Source organism: Zonotrichia albicollis, chromosome 4 (genome assembly GCF_047830755.1).
Source record: "Zonotrichia albicollis isolate bZonAlb1 chromosome 4, bZonAlb1.hap1, whole genome shotgun sequence".
Lineage (NCBI taxonomy): Eukaryota > Metazoa > Chordata > Aves > Passeriformes > Passerellidae > Zonotrichia > Zonotrichia albicollis.
In genome coordinates, this window is record NC_133822.1 from 16,648,596 (window position 1) to 16,669,039 (window position 20,444).

At 48.4% G+C, this 20,444-nt stretch overlaps 1 protein-coding gene across 2 annotated transcripts in view; it reads left to right on the plus strand.

Moving 5' to 3' along the window:
- The first annotated feature begins 3,287 nt into the window (after positions 1 to 3,287).
- SLC6A12 (solute carrier family 6 member 12) overlaps positions 3,288 to 20,444 on the plus strand; it is a 37,618-nt gene continuing 20,461 nt past the window's right edge. The window contains exons 1-6 of one of the 2 annotated variants that reach the window (XM_005482687.4): positions 3,288 to 3,433; positions 11,078 to 11,274; positions 14,854 to 14,988; positions 16,330 to 16,470; positions 17,691 to 17,778; positions 19,321 to 19,453. In XM_005482687.4, the coding sequence (XP_005482744.1) occupies positions 11,082 to 11,274; positions 14,854 to 14,988; positions 16,330 to 16,470; positions 17,691 to 17,778; positions 19,321 to 19,453 (690 nt within the window). In that variant the 5' untranslated portion in view covers positions 3,288 to 3,433; positions 11,078 to 11,081. Of the gene's footprint in view, positions 3,434 to 3,470; positions 3,802 to 11,077; positions 11,275 to 14,853; positions 14,989 to 16,329; positions 16,471 to 17,690; positions 17,779 to 19,320; positions 19,454 to 20,444 lie in introns of those variants that run through there. The other variant, XM_074538947.1, reaches the window with a different exon arrangement.

The following is a 20,444-nucleotide window of genomic DNA, read 5'->3' on the forward strand; positions in this document are numbered from 1 at the left end:
CAAGCAGAAATTAGCAATAAACATGAAAAATAAATTATATCAATGCCTAGGGGAAAATCCCCTGGAAACACAGTGTTCAGTCAGCAAGGCGTGTTCTCAGATGAAGAAGCAGCAGAACTGTGCCCATGGGGCAATCAGCAATTCACCTCTTTTGTTAGCAAAAGTGTTAAAAGATGGGATTAGTCTGGACAAATGAAGGCAGTGAAGGTTTCTCCTGCAGGTGACTCAGTGATGGGGGCAGCCAGGGCTGCAGGCTCCAGTGTCCGACTGTCCCAGCAACAGCCTCTAATGTTTGTGAAGCACAGTTTGGGTTCACCCATAGGCTGTCATGCTGACAGACCTCTCCCAAAATCTGGGCTAGGGGGAGATTTGACTCATTTTGGCTGGAAGCCTTGTGTGTTACGGGCTCAGGGGCTCAGTGCTGCCAGGGAACGTGGCCCTGGTGTGGGCTGAGGTTGGCAGCCTGCTCCTCTGGGTTGGCTCTGCAGGCATGTCAGAGCTGGCTGCTGGGAGGAAAGGGTGGGGACACCCAGGTTTGGGAAGAGCCAGCTGTTCTGAGAAAAGAAATGGTAAAAGGAGAGGCAAGAGGGCATTGCCAGCTGGCAGGTGGTGAGCAGGGCGGGGAGGAGGACACCTTGGAGGAGGTGCAGGGCAGATCTGAGGTTGGGATCGGCCATCCTGCAGGTCAAAGGCTGAGTCCTGGTCTCCAGCTGCCCTGAGCCTGGCAGGTTGAGGGAGTGTGGTCCTTTCAAAGAGAGTTTTCCTCCTCTGCTCATGAGAGGGGATGGAAACCCGTGCAGCTGGCTGTGAGCTGGCAACTGCAGAGGGAGTGAGCCCCTCTGTGTGTTTGGACAGCAGTGCTTTCCCACTTCTCCTGTGCTCTCTTGGGTGCAGTGATGGGCTTCCTCAGGATGTGCTGTGGGAGAGCTGTGGAGATCTGAGTGCTGCTGGTTGTGAGCTGCTCACAGCAGGGCTTCCAGGGCTGGGAGGGGTTTGTGCTCCCTGGGGAGGGGGTGCTTTGGACATTTCCAGCATTTATTGCAAGCAGTGCTTCTCTTTTGAGGATGAGTGTTTAAGAGCAACCGCACCCACACTTGTGGAGGAGGAGCCCTCATTGTGGGGTGACCTGCAGTCAGATTGTCAAATCCTTCAGCAAACCTGTCCTACCTACACAGCTCCTGCTCAGGGCTGACTCTGCCAGAAAAGGTGGCAGCTGATGGTCAGGGAGTGCATCATCCCTTTCTTTGCTCTCTCCTGAGATGGGTCTGAGCACAGTTTGTACCCCCCAGCTGAGCTGCTCAGAACGTGATTTTTGCTTTTCAGTCTGGGTCATCACACCAGTGAAATCACTCACATGGAAGCTGGTGTGCTGAGATAAATGTGTCCCTACCCATAGCAGGATTTAAAAACCCTGTGAATTATTGCCTGGTGGGAAGTTCTGAAGCCTGAGTGTAACTTCTAGTACCTCCAGGCTGGCAAACAGAAATAGCCCTTTTTTCACCTCCTAGAGAATGACTTTCACACGTTGCTGGATAAAGTTTTCATTTAGGTTGACTTTCTTCTTGTTTTACCTTAATGTCACAGGTCATTTCCCATCTACAGCTTTGCAAAACCCCTGCCATGTTCCTGTGGAACACTTCAGTATAGATAAATCAAGTTTTTAGGTCAGCTCTGCTTACCTAGGCTTATCTTAATCCCCTTTTCATATGTGGATAACCTCTATTGCACCTTTTCCTCAGTTGTGCTGGGTCATGCCAGCCCTCTGTGACAGGACAGGCAGTGGCACTGTCCTCCACGAGTAAGGTCAGAGGCAATGCAGAGCCAGCACATGCTCCTTCACCTTGCAGTCTTTCAGGACTTTGGAGACAGCCCCTAAAAGGCAGAAGATGGAGCCTGTCCTGTCTGATATTGATGCCAGATCCCACAAGGAAAGAATCAGCCTGTATTTCTTTGGGTATGGGACCAATCCACTCAACCAGCCTGTGGGGGAGGTGAAAGCCAAGAGCTTTGAAAATGGCATACTTGGAAAGTTTAATCCCAAAAAAGCCCCAAGTAAATGGAGATGATTTCCCTTACTGCCTCCAGAACTGGCCTCAGTGGTTTATCCTGAGGATCCCACTCAGTCCAGGGTTGATTCCCCTGATCTCTCCAGCCTCATTTGTCCCCAGGGCAATCCAGCATGCTCTAATGGGATCTGATTCACTGGCTTCTAGCACACATGGAGGATTTTCTGGAGACACCATTATAAACAACCTCTACAGAGTGTGCAGGCAGGTAAACCTACTCCTTCCCCACACTGTGGCATTGAGGACTTTTGTCAGCTCCTGTCAGCTTCCCACTGAGAGGCTGAGAAATGCTCCTCTGGGGAGTGCAGACATAGCTGAGCATGTGCTGGATGTGTCCCATGTTCCCTCCTGCATGCTGCTCTGGTTTGACCACATGGGAGCATGAAAAGATCAATAGGAATTTGGCAGGACATAGGCAGACAAAACAGAACACAAAAGAGTGATAGCATTAAACACAACCATCAAAAAAAGAGAAAAGCTGAGCTGAAGTATCTTGAGAAAAACGGTGTAACTGGAATGCCTGCTACTGGTGTTGGTCATGAGAAGTGCATCAAAGCTGAGATGGACCCAAAGAAAGCTGCCAGGACAAAACCACAGAGGGATTGCTCACTTCTAGTGAGCACCCAGACACTGTAAAGACTCCAGCAGTGCCTCTCCTTGCTGACAGAGCTGTGTCCCTGAGCTGTGCTTGTATTCTCAGCATATGGCACAAGCATGGAGGGGTCTGCATGACCCTAGAGCAAATGTTCCTTCTTCACCCATGCTCTGCCTTTTGCTCCACCTACCTGATGGTGTTGGTGAGGTTTGAGCTTGGCCACAGGAGGTTTAATATAATGCTCTGTGGAGATTCGTTCTGTAGGATGACATTGAGGGATGCCCCTATCCCACTAAAGTGGTGGAGCCCCAGAGCAGTGGGAATATGTGGCAGCCAGCCTGGGCCATGCTGTAGGGTCTGCCAAGGGAGAGTTCCTGCCCTGCAGAGGTCAAGAGGACATGGAGTTACTCTCTGACTGCTGTAGTTGATATTTACGAACTCTGGGCCTTCACCCTGCCTGCCTGTGGCTGCTTTCTCATCTTGCTTTCTTGTCAGGGCCACAGTTCAAGGTTTGGAGAGGTGCATGTTGTAAGGGAACAGGGGAGAAAGTTCCTCTGCCCTGATGCACCTCCCTTCCCTACGTCCCACCACCCACGCACGAGCTGGGTGATAATTTGGTGGGGGGAGCTGCTGGAAGGGGTGGGACAGGAGGAGGAGAGAGGGTAGTGTCTGCCTTAACTCTTGCTGTATCTGTTTGGCAGTCAGTGGATTCCCTGCCTGGACTGCAGTGGGACGGGAGGGGCTTGCCTGGGGAGACCTGCGCTGGGCTCAGGTGAGTTGGGCGTTTGCTCGTTGAGCGGATCTTGGCTGGGTGTTTGTGTCACCCTGGGAGTGCCATGGCTCCCGTCCTCCCGCAGCCAGCTGCTTGCTGTGCTCTGGAAAGTGGGCCAGCACATCTGCAAGGGCAAAATCTTCCCAAGGTTCAGTGAAGCAAGAGTGAGATGGACAATAAGGAGGAAATAATCGATTCGGATCAACCCCGGGAAGAGGTTTTTCTTTCAATGGTTCCTTTGGAAAAAGAAAGGACAGGCTGAGATGCTGCACAGGGGGCACCAGGAAGCTGAGAGCAAAGAGATGCCTGAAGGATGGGTAATTGATCCTGAAGGTTGTGGCAGCAGAGAAAAAGGGAGAGAGTGACAGGTAAGTACTCAGAGAGCAGAAATATTGAGAACAGAGACAACAGTGAGCGAGACAGGGGCAGGGATGAAGGGCAGAGCTGGCTGGTTGATAATAGGTACAGGAACCAAGGCACTGGGAGTGGAGTGGGCTGTAGGCATTTCAGCTACTGCCTGCATGAGTTCTCTCCTCCTGTGCTGCCCTGCAGAGGTGCTGACCCCAGTGCATTGATTTGGGAGCTGCAGTTTTTAACGATGAGCCTGGCAGTGCACTTCTTGTTCTTCTGACCCCAGAGTTTTAATCAAATTTGTTCCTGTAGGGCTGAGGCAGGGAGACAGTGCATGTCTTTCTGCAAGTGCCAAACTCTTGGGATCTGTGGGCATATTTGTGAACAAATGCAGGCAGAACACATGAGGGTTTCATAACACCTGATCTGTGTCTTCTTAAATCAACAGTGCTTTTAAAGTAATCACTACTAATCAGGGCTTTCATCTCATGCCAGTGGAAATACCATTGCCCTAGTTTTTCCTCTTTGACAGCTGGTGATACGAGAGGCTGAACCTTGGACCTGACCTTTGCAGCTCTGCAGCAGCCCAACTTTTCTGGATTCCTGGTTGCAGATGTGCTCCTTGCAGAGAGCAGGCTGAAGAGCCTGGGCTGTTTCTCTACCTGACTGTGGTCCTGGGCAGGCTAGAGGAAAGTTTGGGTGCCCCAGGCTGGAGAGCAGCTACCAGGCCCCTGGAGGGTGTAGGTGGGATGCAGTCATGGCAATTATGGCAGGAACTGCTGGAAAACACTTAGGCACTGCTGGAGTCATGGTCTCCATGCACCTGTGTCTGTGCTGGTTTCACCTGATGTGAGTTGTCCTGAGCACCAGCTGGAGCTGGCTGAGCCTGCCCAGGGTTGACACAGAGTGCTGGGCTTGTGCAGGGCTGAGCAGGGAGCACAGTGTGGGGACAATCATGGCAGGGAGCCCTGTGACCCTGCTGTGTGCTGGCCACACACATCTGTGCTGAGGGACCAGGCTGTGCCACACACACTGTTGGCTCCCCTCACCTCCCTGCTGGGAAGCATGAGACAATGTGTTATCCCTCAGCCCTTCCTGGCTTTTGGAAGTGTCTTGCTTGAGTGCTCTTCCCCTGTGCTTCCTGTTTCTCATCACTGACAGCAAGTGTCCCCAGGCTGTGCTTTTGGGAGGTCAGGCAGGGTGTGCCTACCCGGAGGAGCTTAGATACAAGTGCCTAGAGCAGTGTGATGCCAAATTCCCTGTGCTGCTCTCCCACCTCTGAACCTCTGCCTGCAGTGCTGGCTCCTCGGCTCTCCTGCTCTATCAGCTTTGCTTCCCACTCTTCCCTCAGCCCTCACCCCCAGCTGCAGGGATGGCAGCAGCTGGCCAAGCAGGGCTAGGGCTGGCAGCCTGATCTCTTCATCTGGCCTGCCCAGGGCTGCTGGCTGGCATCTTGCTCCATGAAATTGCTGCCCCAGAGAGGTGGCAGCCCTGCAGGCACCCTGCAGACTCTGTCTTGTCCCTTGGAGCACCCCTGGGCTGCACCCCAGGTCGCTGCCCCGTTGTGCAGGGACCTGTTTGCAGAGTAAGTGCTGGAGCAGCGTGGCTGTCACCCTCTGTGCCATTCACCTGCTCTGCTCTCCAGCCAGTGACAGGAGCAGTGCTGGCCACATGCTTTGGCTGCACACAAGGACCTCTGAGCCAGCCCAGTGCAGCCCCAGGACTTTGGTCTGATGGCTCCAGCTGTGGGGTAGGTGGCTCTGGGGGCTCCACTGGGGCCTGGCTGGATCTGTGGCTGTACCAGACCTATTGCTGGTGCTCTGTAAGAAGAATGGATCCTGCTGTGGCTGGCCCTCCTGCTGTGTTGCACTGCACATAGCCTGAGTGGAGGTCTTGAGATTGTCTGGTTTGGTGTAAAGGCTGGTTTCTAGTCCTATTTAGACACCATTTATGGACTTCATCTGTTAATCTTGGTTTTTTCCTAGGCTACAGAAAGAAACCACCTCTGTGTCTCTGTAGCCCAGAGCAGGGATGGTGATCCATGGACACCAACAGAGATACATCTGGCCCTGGGAACAGCAGCCTACCTTGCTTTTAGCAAGAGATTTGCACTGATCCTCAGACAGTCCAGCCACTGTTAGAAGTTTCAGAGGATCTCCTGTCCAGCAGCAGAAGTCAGAGCAGGACCCGTGTGGCACCCTCCTGCACTGGGGTGTGTGCCCTTAAGGGTGATGCTCTATAATCCTTGCATCTTGTATTGCAGATGTCCCTGGCATCAGTGAACTCACTCATGAGGAACACACAGAGTTCCTTATCTCACTCTTTCTGGTGTCAGTAAGCAGCAAACTCACAAGCATTGCTTTTATTTCACACTGGAGAAAACATAGGTAGGATCTGATTCTTGGAACAGTCTCCTGTGCCTCAAGAACGTTGCTGAACAGATGCTTTGAGAATACCCTGCAGCCCAAAGAACCTGGAAGTTAATTAGAAAGTGTAAAGAAGCCAACTAACTTTCAATTGCTTGAAATGAAAGGCATTTTAATTTCAACTGCTGTCCTGGAGTTGATCGGTTTTTCTCTTTGTACATCTTTCCTTGCCTTTCTCTGTTATGCAGCTGGAGTGAGCCATTCTCCAGCAGCATTCTGATTTGGAAACAGCTGTCTCTGCTTATGTAGCTGCTCTTAGATTGGCTGGAAAGCACTGCTAATATTTTCTTGTCCATCTTGCAGAGATGACCGATTCCAGTAGCAGCCCCCATGCACTAATTGACCCGGGTTGGCTCCTTAAGCTGCACCTCGGCGCTGCTGCTCCGTGCTGAGCCCTGATTTTCTGTCTCTGCTCCCACCTCCGCCCCCGCCCCCTGCCATCAGAATGCAGCGCAGGCTTTCAGCTGCTGACTAACTGCTGGCTCCGGTTGCGCAACCCAAGAATTTTATGTGTCCTGCTGCTCCTCCTTTTGTAACACAGCCCGGTCGTCTTGCTTCCTGATTCCTCCCTCCCCATCTTAAATTGCAGTTTATGTGCTTGGTTGCTGCTTGTTTCAAAATGAAACCAAGAAATATAAATGCACTGCAGCTGTCTGCGTTGTCACCTGTGATTCTGCGGTTCAGGCAGTACCTTCGAGTGTCCAAAGGAGCTTTAACACTGTGATTCCTCTCATAAATGTTATCAGCTGCTTTTTAGAGACATTTCTGTCTGCTGTTCTCTCTGTTTCACTATTCCCTCTGGAGACTGTCCTCATCTCATTTGCCTTATGATAAAACAGTAAAATAGGTCAAATGGAGGATGTTAACTTCCCAGCAGTAGGAACTCCTGTCTGACAGCAGTCAGGAACAGGCAGTAAGTTTGCAGAAATAAAAGCTTTGGGAGAATTGCTGTTGGCTTCTTCCTCTGGTGCAAAAACTCTAGGTGGCTTCTCTCTCATCTTGTCTCGCTCTTGTTCCTTGCCTCACCTGAGGAACTTTGAAAAAGCCCTTTTTTGCCCTGAGAGAGGCTGAGGATAGCACTGTATTTCACTTCAAATGATGCTTTCTTTCTCGTCTTTTTCTTATTACTGCCTCTCCCCTTCAGTGGCATCTTGTTTCCAAACAAAGCCAAAAAATGCTGTTCTCCTGCATGTCTGCGTTGTGTGTTCAGCACATCATAGGCAACTGCTGAGTGACCACAGTGCTTCAGAGATGTCTTTGGTTTTCCTTGCCTTTTGTGGATCCCATGGTGGTAGGTGTGGGACAAACACAGTTCAAAATTTGTGACCAAGGGGAGACTGTTGCTTCATTCAAATGTTCAAAAATTGAACTTGTTGCTCTGGGTCTATAGCTGCCTGCATGCTGCCTTCTCTCTTTCTAGTCAGTCTCTTCTCTGAGTCCTGAAGGAATCCAGGTGTATTCTTGTTTTCCCAGCCATAAATCTTTTGGGGAAAAAAATTGTGGCCATCTCCATTCACCAAGCCCAGTAGCAAATACTGTACCATTTCCTATGGAGCTGCATAGAGGGAGCTCACTGCTGTCTGTGGGAAGATAACAGACCACAGGTCATTTCTGTGAAGGGCAACAAAACCCCCATCTCCTCCAAGTGCTGAGAGCTGGAAATACAGCAGAGCACCTCTACAAGAGACAGGTGGGGTCAGAGGGAGCTGAGGAGGGAAGGTGGTGGCAGGAGAGTCTCCAGGGGCAGGGTTGACTCTGTGGGTTGCATCAAGATGGCATTTTAGCAGTCGGGAAAACTTTGTGGCAGAGGAAAAAAAGAGTCTGGGAATTAAGTAGTCATAGGATTTTTCTCCTAACTTTGGTGAAGGAAGAGCAGAAAAATTACAGGCGAGCAGTGAGGGGCACAGTCTGTACTCCAAACTCATGTATTAAGGAGGGAGCAACCAAAGAAAAAGGAAAATGTTTGCCTGTTGGGGAGGATGTAACCCAGTAGGTGGCTGTGACTGCTGTGGGAGAACCAAATTGTTCCTAGCTGGAAACAAGAAGTTATTTGAGTCCCCATCTGGCCTAAGAACATATAGAGCAGGGGCACAGTAGGATTAAATGTTTAGGAGAAGAGCCAGGAGGTGTATGAATAGGCTCTCTCATAGAAACAGTAGGCGAAGCAGAGAGGGAAGTAGTGGGGATGTGTAATGTGCATGGCTTAGTCTGGGAAAGGAGAAGTTGTATTTCATGCCATGAAGAGCCAGAACTTTAGGCACCAGTTTAATCCACCATCTGTTCCCACTTGAAAAGATTTGATTTCATAGCCAGGGTGCTTTCCCCCTTCTTAAAATATGAAAATGAAGGCACAAGTGCTGTGTCTCCCCTGCTGCTCTGTGTTTCCCCCAGCTGTGTTCCTCCTCATTGCAGCATCCCAAATTCTATCCTTCATGTTGGCCTATTCAGGAGTCAGAAGACAAATAAAAAGTCCTGATCCAAGTGTCCCTGAGCTGGAGGCTGGTGACAGGGTTGGGGCTGTGGCTGGCACTCATACATTCCCTTCCCAGGGCTAGGTGAGAGGAGGTGATTCTCTGATTGTGACCTTCCTCTGCACCTATGTGTGAAACAACTCTAGCCAAAATGAAATAAAACCACAAATATTAGTAGAAATAGGCTGGCTCTTGGATCCACCTTACATTAAAAGAATAAAACCAAAGAATTAGCTAGGCTTGTCCTGCCAGCTTCCTGGGACATCCTCACCAAACCCAGACTTAAACATCCTGCACTTGATAATGTGCCCTGGACTGCAGCAAATGGGAATGTGCCAAGGACCGTGACAGATCAAACATGTTTCATTAAGTACGTGTTACTTTTTCTCTCACATTTGACAGTGCGTGGAGCTCTGCTCCTCTGAGACGAGGAGGCTGTGCTGCAGCATTGGAATAAACTGATTAGCCAGCTAGCAGGCCCTGCTGCAGGCAGGCACTGGGGAGAGGGGCCCTGCCTGGGCTCCAGAAGCTGAGAAACGGCTGGCAGGAGGACCTGGTGATTCCATCTCCCAATCCAACCCAGCAGAAGGGAAAAGTGAAGGGGGAAAATCTGGGACTGGGGAGCTGCAGAGCTGCAGCTGCAAGCCAGCATTTAGGGTGTGTGCCTTGATTCCTGGGCTCCACCACCTTCTCTAAATGTGGGGTTAGAGGTTTGTAGGAGCCTGTTAGAGGGCTGATTCACCTTTCCACTCTCAGGTAGATCCACAGGTGTTGTAGCCCTTGGTGGTTTGGATCAGTGCAAGCCTTACCAGCAAATAGTTGCTTTCCAGCATATGGACCATAAAGGACAAGGGCTGGAGATAAAACAGAGCTTGCTTCCTCAGTGCCCTCATGCATCTGCATTTGCACCAAAACTGGTTGTGCCTACTGCTGTACTACTCATATATGAGCTCTTACTGGCAATAGTTCTAAAAACCTCTCAAATTTAACAGGGAGCAAGATCTTTCTGCCTTGTTTTTGAAAAGCCTGGAGGATGATCTTCACCAACCCTTGACTGCTGTCCTCTATGGTTTATGTCCCCCTGATCTTGTTGCAGCCCCTCTTACACTGGTTGGTGTCTCGCATGAGACTCAGTTCTCCATTCAGCATCCATGGAAATCTGCTGCTGGTAGCAAAGCAAATAGGATGGGCCCTTCAGGAGAGCAGATGGGGGAACAAAGCCTGTTGTTGCCTAGGGCATTTAGAGAGCAATTGGTGTGTTACACTGTGAGATCTGATGATTTCCTTTCATTACTTGAATAACAGGCAGGAAACATGGCTGTGTCAAAGAACTACTTGTTCTGCTGTGAACATTCATTAGAAGTTGTCTTTTCATACACAAGCATCTTTCTTTGCCCCAGGGCCTGATATATCCAGAGGGTTAGCATTTAGGAAATTATTTCCTTTACAGAACTGAATGAGACACTGATAATGATGCTGTCTTGTGTGGATAAGTGTGAGCATGGCCCACCAGCTCCTGCTCCTGCTTCCTCCTTGCCTCATTGGAAACTACACCCAAACAAGTGCAATAGTATTCCTTGGCTGCTGGGACAGTTAGATGCCAGGGTTTACACTTGCTCTTATTTGCAGTTAGGTCAGGTTCCCTGGTAGTCCCTCCTCACCATGAGATGGCTCATACCTGGTGTTTGTCCAGAGGGACATGGCTGGCAAGACACCAGGCACAAGGAGGGAGGGAATAGTTTGACATCATGGTCCTGGTGCAGTCCTGGTCAATAGAAGATTTGGTGGTCCTGTAAGGTAAATGGCATCAAAGGTGATGAAGTTCTGCTCACCACTGAGCTGCTGAATGGGAGAGATGCTTGGCCTGAGCTGCCTCCAGAGGCAAGGGAGAGAGCAAGTTTAAATAGTCCACAGCAGATCCAGGGGCAGTGGAAATGTTGAGTGTTGTGGGTGATGCAGATTGCTGTCTCTGTTGCTCCCTGAAGATGGGGATGTTCCTTTAGGTGATACAGAAGGAATGAGAGATGTGCTATTAAAAAGCTTACCGAACCACCAGCATAATGAATTAGCAAGTTGCTACAAGAGAGCAAAACCCTGATTTCTTTGCAGTCCCAGCTGGTGGGAATGGAAGCAGAGATGCTGCTGCTTTGGAGACACTTGTTTGCAGTCTGTTTTCCTAATCTCAACAAGGGAATGCGTATCCCTTGCTAAAGCAAATCACTTCTAGAAAGGCCAGCTTCTGCTCAGTAATGCCACCAGTTACATGTGCCTAAATTTACATATTGATACTGGAACCACATCTTATTGTGGTGTCTGGTCCCCTCACTCCTCTTCCCACAAGCATGTCCTGCAGCAGCTCCCTACATCCCATGCTCTCCTTCTCTTCTGTCCCACAGAGCCATGACAAGAGCCATATCCAAGGAAGGAGAACGCAATGGGGCCACCGCATCTCCTGAAGAGATAAGAGTGGAGGAAATGGAAGAGAGAGGCCAGTGGAAGAACAAAATGGAGTTTGTGCTGTCTGTGGCTGGGGAGATCATTGGCCTGGGTAACGTGTGGAGGTTCCCATACCTCTGCTACAAGAACGGTGGTGGTGAGTGCACAGCACACGTGAGTTGTTCTAGGTCTGTAGCTATAGTGAGAGACATGTACATGCCTGCACCCAATTCTCCTATGTACTCCCTAAGGTATTCCCTTATTCACTCCTTCAACAAGTTAGTTCCTGCTAAAATGAGGAGGAATAAAAACTCAGGGGTGAATCCAGCTCCCCAGTGGGTACTCTTCCTTAAAGCAGCATTCTCAAATCTGGACTCCTGAAAAATTGAACCCCAGTAACAACTTAAGGCTGTTGGGCATCTCAAGCAATTATTGGTCTTTAGAAAATATCTGTAAGTGTTCAGAAAGCCAACATCAACCTTCTCCTACATATTCCCTTTTCCTACTCCTGGCATCAAATCCACCCCTTGTTACAGAGGAGGAAAGGCTTAGACAGTGCTGGTATCCTAGCCAAGGCCTGATACACCCCAGGAGGAGATTTCTGCCTCTTCCCCTGGAGCAATTCTCACAGTAGTCAAACCACTTTCAGGAAAATTCATCCCAAATAAAGGTTCATTCACCTTCCCTTTTGTTTCTTTGCATGGCTCTCCTTTTCTCTTGTAGTAACACTGCAATAAGATCATTACATGGTTAAAAGTAAAAATTTCTCATAACAATAAAATGAAACGTAAGGGAATAATTGACTGTCACTAACTTTTCTCAGTGAATAAAAATCTAACTTGATAAAAGAAAAGGAGGAATAGCAAATTACATGTCAAATCCAGCAATAACTTCTCTTTTGTTCTTGTTCTCTAAAAACACCCTGAATTAACGGGTCTGGGATTTGCTTCACACCCCACCCCCCTTCTTTGAGCTTCCTTTCTCTGCAGACCATGCCCCAGAGGCCTTTCTTTTCCAAGGTGCCAGGAGCTTTCACCAATAGGTGAGTGGTTCCACTGTAATTTTCCCCAGGAATTCCAAATTCTTGTCCTCTCTGCTGTTGCTGGAGTTTATCCAAATTAAACAAGAGACAAGGAAATACATCCTCAAAACCAGTGAGGGCCAGGGTAAGAAATGGTTAAAGAAAATGGAATTAAGTTTTTCTAGAACCTGGGATGATTTTTAGCAGATCCTCCAGTTTTCTTCTCCAATATTTTGATGGGAGGCACCAAGAGCAAGCCAAATGAGATGCTCTTCCAGGTTAGGAAACACTGGAAGAGCATCTGATTGAGCAGCCCATTCTGCAGTGATGCTTTCAGAGAGGAGTCATGGGTTTTGCATGGAAAATTTCTCCCTGAGCTCAGATGATATCTTTGCATAGTTTGTGCCTGTGGTACCCGGTTCAGCAGTCCTTGCAATTTGTATGCTAATTAGTGTAAGTGAAAAGGCTACTTTTGTTCACTTTAAATATCTATTGAATAACATTTTTCTTTTTAATTAGACTGCTCTGGAATAGCTAAGGCTGTGATTCAGAGGGCAGGGAGGCCAGGCTTGGGAAAGGTTAGGATGGGAGTGTCCTTCCCTCACAGCTCCCTTGCAGAAAGTATGCTGCTGCTGGAGAAGGTACTTTTCTCTCTCCAGGGCTCTAGGGAACCAGGAGACTGATATAGGGCAAGGCAATGTATTTCCATGACACTCAACAGCATTCTCATCATTGGAAAAGTTCTTGAAATTGCAAAAAAAGGCATTTCCCATCTATAAATGCTTCATCCCTGTCCCACCCTTACCTCCCAAATTTGAGACTGCTGTCCTGACACCTTTCTCCACCTTCGGATGTACTGAAATGGTTTTACAGCTCAGTGAAGACAGATGCCATAGAAAAAATAGTGCTATATTTCTGTAAAGAGACCAACTGCAACCTTATCTACTGCTGCACTGTCACATTTGATCTAATTGCTCAGCATCCTGAACTTATTATTGACTCATAAAGAAAGAGGATCTGTTTCTGGGGGCCCCACTCAAGGCTGAGGCTCCTGCAGTAGAGCAGTAAATTGAGGAGGGGATCACAGCTGGAGTTTCAGCTGGTAACTGCTGTGGGACAGTTAAGAGAGACGAGACAATAGAGGTGCAAGAAAATCATGGTTGCTCAGAGACCAAAATGGGTCAACCTCTGGGACAAATTGTATCAGAGGAGAGGGTCTGGAGTCTGCTGAAAGGCTCATCTGTGTGCAGGATAATAAAGCTGTCTTGCAGACTTGGCATAGATGTCTTGCAACACCAAAAGCAGCAGCTGCCTCTAGTTCAGGGTCTGCAGTTCTCACTTCCTACCCTGTAAACCTGGACTGACCCTGAGAATCAGCCTCATTCCCTCTGGCCCCAGGTCTCCTGCAGCTACACACAGCTGTGTTTAGGGGAAATGTGGATGTTCTTTGTTATTGTAACTTTGTTGGCTTAAAAACAAGGGCAAGTGTTCCTGGTTGCTCACAGTCACTGGAAGGAATGTCAGTGTGAATGCCTGTGCTGGCAGGGGAGGAGAGGGCCAGGGGACAGTGGCTGAGAAAGGCACCCTAGTCTTGGTTACAAGCAACTGAGATGCTCTCCAGGCCCTGGCAATAGAGGTGTTCCTGACCAAATTTTATTGTATGGAGAGGCAAGATAGCCACAGTTGTTTCAGCGAGGAAGGCAGTCACCTTATCTTGTTTGGAGGGAAGCAGAAGTGTGAAAATCCACACTAAGGATGTGGAGAAAGAGAGTGAGGTGTCAGAAGGAAGGTCAGCTGTGAAAATGAGATTTCAGGAGCAGTTTTGAGCAGAGCAGTGAATGTACTTGTACTTAGTTTGACAACATAACTGAAAAGGTGCAAAAAAATTTCAGACAGCTGAACAAAGCACTAAGCCATTTTTTCAGGGCATTAAAGTTTTTGGTTATTTTTGTTTGTCTTTTCTTATGCTTAGTTTATGCTGGTCATTGTTTCTGGGAAAAAGCCTTGCTCTTTTCTCCTTCCTCTTCCATTCTGACAAGCATTAATCTGAGGGTGATTTCAGGTTGATTTCTCTTTAGACATTTCTCTACATATTAGCAAAAATTGATTTTGAAGGTAGAAGTTAAACTTCCTCATTTTGAAAATGTCAGAAAAATATTCCTCCCCTATTTCCATTTTTCTGGTGCAATCTGCTTTCCAAATTTGACGTGAAATATGTCTCGAGTAAATTTATATCCTGGCAAATGTTTTACTTACCAAGAAATGTCACCAGCCTCCAGGTTTGTATCCTCTGGGCAAGTGGGAGTTTTGCTGTGACTCTCATGAAAGGCAGAACAAATGTAGTTATGTGAAACAAGGACTTATTTTGTTCATCCCCTTCCTGCTGAAAGCTGGAATGAGGTCAGGAGCATGAAGCAGGGAGAACTTCTTCAGCACTATCTTTTTTTAGCTCCTTGCCTGGCTACTCCTTACCCCTCTAGGTTTTGGCCTATCCCAAATGCAGAAGTGCAGCAGTAGCACAAGATAGACCACCCTTGTAATTTTTTCTGAGAAATTATGGTCATTGTTTCTTTAGCAGAGGTTGCACATTTAGTTCACTGAAATATTTATGTTTATGTAGCTGATTCCAGCTGTGGTCCCAGGTATCTGGCAAAATGTTTTAAGGATAAGGTTTTTGAAGAGGTTTCTGAGGCAGCATTTTACCCCTCTCTGCAGGAGCCTTCCTCATCCCTTACCTCATCTTCCTTTTCACCTGTGGGATCCCTCTGTTCCTCCTGGAGACGGCGCTGGGGCAGTACACGAGCCAGGGAGGGGTGACGGCCTGGAGGAAGATCTGCCCCCTCTTTGAAGGTCAGTCAAGTTACAGTATTTACTGGCAACACTTTCTGACAATCAGTGACTGAGATCCTTTTTTAAAAATATTATTATTCTTTTTTTCCCCTTTCTCTTTTATTCTCCCTCCCTTCTTCTCTCTCCCAGCCTTGTTATTCCTTCTGCTGCCTGCTGTGTGTGCAGGGGCAGTTCCCTGACCCCTCTTGATGTGAGTGAGGGGGTGTGGTGCTGCCTGGGGGCTGTGCTGCTCCACCTGAAGCACAGTCTCTGCTTTGAGGAGCTCAGAACCCGGGAGAGAGGAGAAGCAGGATGGCCAGCTTGAAGGAGGAGGATGGAAGTATCAATGTACAAACACCTGTGTGTAGTTCAGGACAAATAGTGAGGGGAGAAGAGATTGAGGAACTCTGTCTGGTTTATTCTACTTTCCCTGCCCACTCCCGTGCCCAGGGCTGCTGTGGCAGCATTTGCAGGCTGGAATTCTTCAAACTGGGGGAATCAGGCTGTGTGCACTGGGTCTGACAGCCCAGAGATGGGATGGGGATGAGGTTAAACCACAGGGATAAGAGCCAGGACTTCTGGGGCCTGGGGGAAGGTTGTTTAATGGGATTAATATATTCATGGATATAATTTCCTCAATTCTTCTGTCCAGAGGAGAGCTTATTAACCATGTTTTGCAGATGGAGAAAGCTGTGCTCAGGCAGAGTGGAGCCTGGTTAGTTTGTTGAGCATGGGGATGCAGTGCTATTTGAAACTCCCTGGGGAGTCTGGTACGTCCTGCACTGGAGACCCCTGTGCTCTGGCACACACCTGGAGCTGGACCAGCAGGGGTATCTCAAAGGACACTGACAACCAGTTTTAAATAAATGAATTGGGCCTTTCTGCTCTGATTACTGTTCTGAGGTCTCAGTGAGCAATGGGCACAAGCAGGACCCAGGACCAATACTGAGCATGGTGAATATCAGCTGTTAGACTTTTTTGCCTGACACTTTCCAAAAGTAAGAGACTTGGCTGCATTTCTTTTCTTCAAAGGCTAGAGCTGTATTTTTCTGAAGAGGAGGCACTATGATGCTGTGGCACGGTAGCCATCAGAATTTTTTTTTCCAAATCAGCATAAGGTTTTCTGGCTGTTTCACCACAGACCTGTCTAGAGTTACCAACAATGTTTCCTGTCTGTGTGCCAAGTCACAAAATCCTTCCTCTTTCTCTTAGGCAGGTTTTGCACTATTTTCTGGAGAGCCATGTTGTTGGTGTTGCCTCATTCTAACCACAGCATGACCAGTGTCTTTATTTGATGTTAAGCCTCATGTGTTGGGAGTTGGTTGCCAGTCCCATCCTCACCTCCTTTGCTTTTCTCCACAGGAATTGGATATGCCACCCAAGTCATTGTGGGATATCTGAATATCTACTACATTGTCATCTTGTCCTGGGCACTCTTCTACCTGTTCAGCTCCTTCTCTTCAGTGCTACCATGGGCCAGCTGCAATAACCCCTGGAACTCAGGTACACCTTTTCTTGGGCAGTTTCTAGCTTCTTTCCAATTCCCAGAAGTTATTTAGGTTTTGTTGAAAATATTTGGGTTTTTTTTTGGATAAGAAGCTCTCATGAGCTGGCATGTGATGTCACCAAAAAATAGGCATTTTCTGGCAAGCAGGAGAGGTGGATGGTAGAGTTTGCAAGCCAATCTAGGGCACTCATCATGTGGCAGGCTCTTTTTATTATCTCTGGTGCAACAGTTTATCTTACAGTTCCCTTACTCTGCCCCATTCCTGCGGAGTTACTGGGACAGTTGCTGCCACTGCTGGTGCCTGAACAGTTTCCTCTGTGCACTCAGCTTTTCACTTTACTCTGCCCTGCAGAGAAGACCTGGCTTTGACTTTACTCAAGTTGCTTGTGCTGAGCCTGGGAAGATGGGGTGGATGTGAGGTAATTCTCATGAATGTCCTTGTCAGGAATTTTTTAACATGTTGAGCAGGTTTTGCTTGGCAGCAGCTTGGTTCCCTCCCTTTTTCTCTTGAGTCAGATGATTAATTTCTGCAATTAGTTAAATTTCTCTACCCTGTAGGCCTTTTACTCACAGCTCCCTCTGCCTTTTCATCCCAGCAGAAGTAACCAGCCTTTTAAGGAGATGATCCAATTCCTTCAGCTCCCCCAGAATGGATTTGTTTGCAAGCAAAGCCACAAATGTTCTCTTAACAGGGAGAAGTTTCCCAGCAACAGCTGGGTTTCCTTGGTTTTCCATTGGGTTGTCTTTTGCTGGCAAAATGCAAGATGAGGTGCATTGGATGTGTGGCATCTCCTCTGTTTTTAGTTATTTCATGCTTTGTAATGGTTGGGGATGGCAAAGGAGAACATGAAGCTGATGTGTGCATGTGTGGACAGGGAATGGTGTGGACAAGCATGTGTGGAAAGAGAATGAGATTTTCTATCTAGACTACTCATAATCACTATCCCTTGATAATCTGTATTTTTCCGTCATCTGTTTTCAATTTGGCAGGGAATTGTTTTCTCCTTCCCCTCTTCTCTCCCTGAAGCCTTTCTGGTGACTGCTGGATTGGGATTCCTACCTGGGGAGAGCCAGAGTTTAATGAGACATTTAATGAGATGCTCTATAGCACAAGATGAAGGATCTGTGAGGGTTAGGGTCCAGAGGAGAAGGAACATCCCTCTTGGAGGAGCCCTAGAGAATTTCTCACCTCATCAGCTTCCTTTTCTTTTGGTAGATCTCTGTGTGGACATTCTGAATAGATCCAGCCTGGACAACAGGACCTTGCCAGCGAACGCCACCTCCTCAATGATTGAGTTTTGGGAGTATGTGATTGCTTTCCCTCTGTTCAGGCTCCCTCTCACCCAAAGGCTGCAGCTGCAGGACTCCCTGGGCTGGGGGCTGTGTCTGTAGGAGCAAAGTGAGGTGCCACGTGCCAGATCCAACACGGGGAGCACAAGGAGCTGCCGAGGAGACTGGCACAGAGCCCGGGGTGTGAGGACTGGGCACACCCCAAAGGCTGCTCACCGTGTGCCTGCCCAGGGGTGCTCGTGTGCACCTTGAGGGTGTGCTCCCCTTTCTGGCACTGGGCTGCCTGGGTGAGTGTGGCCACTGAGAGAGCCACCAAGAGCAGGAGAGGGCTTGCTGCAAGCAGGAGTGCATGTGCTGGGTGTTGCAGGTTTGCAGGCAAGCATGAGAGGCCATGGTAGATGAAACTCCTCCACAGTGAAAAAAAGGGAGAAAACTGCTTCTTGCCTTCTTTTGACCCAGTCCTGCTTGCTGTCTAAGGGAAGTGATCCATCAGGCTGCTCAGGATCATTCCTGGAGAGCAGAGATCTGAGTTGCATGCATGAGATGCCAGAGAATAATTTGAGGAGGATGGAGAATTTTCAGGAACTTGGGGCTGGAGGCACTAAAATACCAAGTGAGTGGGTCTTATAGCAGGCCACACAATGTCCCAGATAGGGTCATCAGTGCAGTGTGGAGAGGTTGAAATGACTGCTGGTGCCACCCTACCACTCCACATGCTACAGAGGAAAGTCTTACAAAGAAGAGGGGTGTCAAGGACTCCGCTTCAGCAGTTGGGTTTGGGTTTTGTGCCCGTTTCTGTCTTTTAAAGCACATTTGAAAGGGTTGAGTGTCCTTTGTTGCAGCCACCACAGGGCACACAGAAGAGGATATGTGCCCATGGTTGCAAAAAGAGTCTGCACAGTGCTGGCTCCCTTCTCCTGCCCTGCTCCTTGTACATACTATTTAGTGAGAGCTGAGGTTGAAACAGTTGTTTGGGTTTTGTGTAGAGAGAGCAAGGGGACACTGAGGGAAGTGGTTTTGAGCAGAATGTGCAGAGGAGTTATAAGTTTGGGCTTAGGCTGCTGGGAACTGCAGGAGTTGCAATGGTGAGCTCTTGTGTTGCCTGCCTTCTTGATGGTGAATCTCCAAGGAAGGAGGCTGAGGGAAGGGCATTGCAATCTTAAAGATAATTTATGCTTACATATAGAGTGCATGTAGCATAGGGGAGGAAGAATGGTGGCCATGGGCTGATAGTGGTTTGGTGGCCTGCTTTGAATTAAGTTGTCTCTGCTGGGGAGCTGCCAGGCTCAGGGAGAAATAGGGAACAGGTGTTGATTTTGTGTCGTGGGGGTCTGATGGGCATGGCACCGTGGGTTTGGAGAGTGGGAGGGTTTGGGTCAGCCACAGGACATGGTGGAGCAGAGCTGGGATGATTTGCATGGCTGGGAGGCCTGGGCAGATGTGTTGTAGACAAGCTGTTGAGTCTTTGGATGGGGTAATATGGGAGGGGTGTGTGTGGGACCCTGAGTGGGGTGTGAAGTGCTAATGCTTCTCTCCCTGTCCCTGGATGCCGGCAGGAAGCGCGTGCTGAGGCTCACGGATGGGATTCACAAACTGGGCACTGTGCGCTGGGAGCTGGCTCTGTGTCTCCTGCTGGCCTGGATCATCTGCTACTTCTGCATCTGGAAAGGGGTCAAATCCACAGGCAAAGTAGGAATGGGGATTATCCTCCCAGTCTATAAGCCTCGTTCTGTCCATCTTCTATATCTTCCCCAATCTCTTTTCCTTCTTCACAAAGTAGAGGCAGAAGACAGAGCACTGAAGTTGAAAACCTGTTGAGGCTAAACTGATGTACATCAGTTGTGTTTGAAACCTAAGAGGAAGAATAAATTAGTAGGTCCATCAGGGAGGGGAGAATGGGGAAAACATTGGGAACTGAGGGCAGTTTTGAGGCACATTTTCACTTGCAAATACCCACAGTGGCTGATGGATTCTCCCCAAGTGCCCTTGGGAATCATGCACTCACCAATGTGTTGTCCTGCTGTGGCTTGAGGGTGCTTTCAACAAGATCCTCTGCAGTGGCAGGCTTCCCATCCCTGGCAATTATTAAACACTTGAGCAAACAGACAAGCTGCTGCCTGTAACCAGCTCTGAGAATAGATAATGAATCTCTCCTACTTCTTTATCCTGGAAAACACTTGGGGAGGGAGAAATGTCCTTATTCTCTCTTTTGTGCTCTTTCTAAATATGCAGGTTTTGGGTCAGTTCTTCACTTTCTGCATTTTGCTAATGAGGCTGAAGCCAATGCTTTCTCCTGATGTTTATCCTACAGAGCAGATGGACTGGTATTCCTTTTGGAGTGAATGAGTGTTTGATGCCTTGGGCTGGGTATTAGTGACACTGCCATGGCCTTGATTTGCTCAGGACCTCTTTCTTGGAGCTGCCATGAGATGGGTGGATCATTAATGATTGATGGTTAATAATTAGTCTTGTGGGTGTCCAGGGTGTCCCAATAGCAAAGGGAGGGAACCAATTTCTGCAACAGATTTCTTCCTTCAAATCACTGTCTACTCTTCACAAATGTTCCCTTTCACACCTGACACCTGTGTTTCAGTGTTAAATCCTATCTGCTAACTTAAAACTGCACTGGGCACCCATTGCAGCAGAATGACATAGGAGCTTGCTCCCCTGACTAGATTTT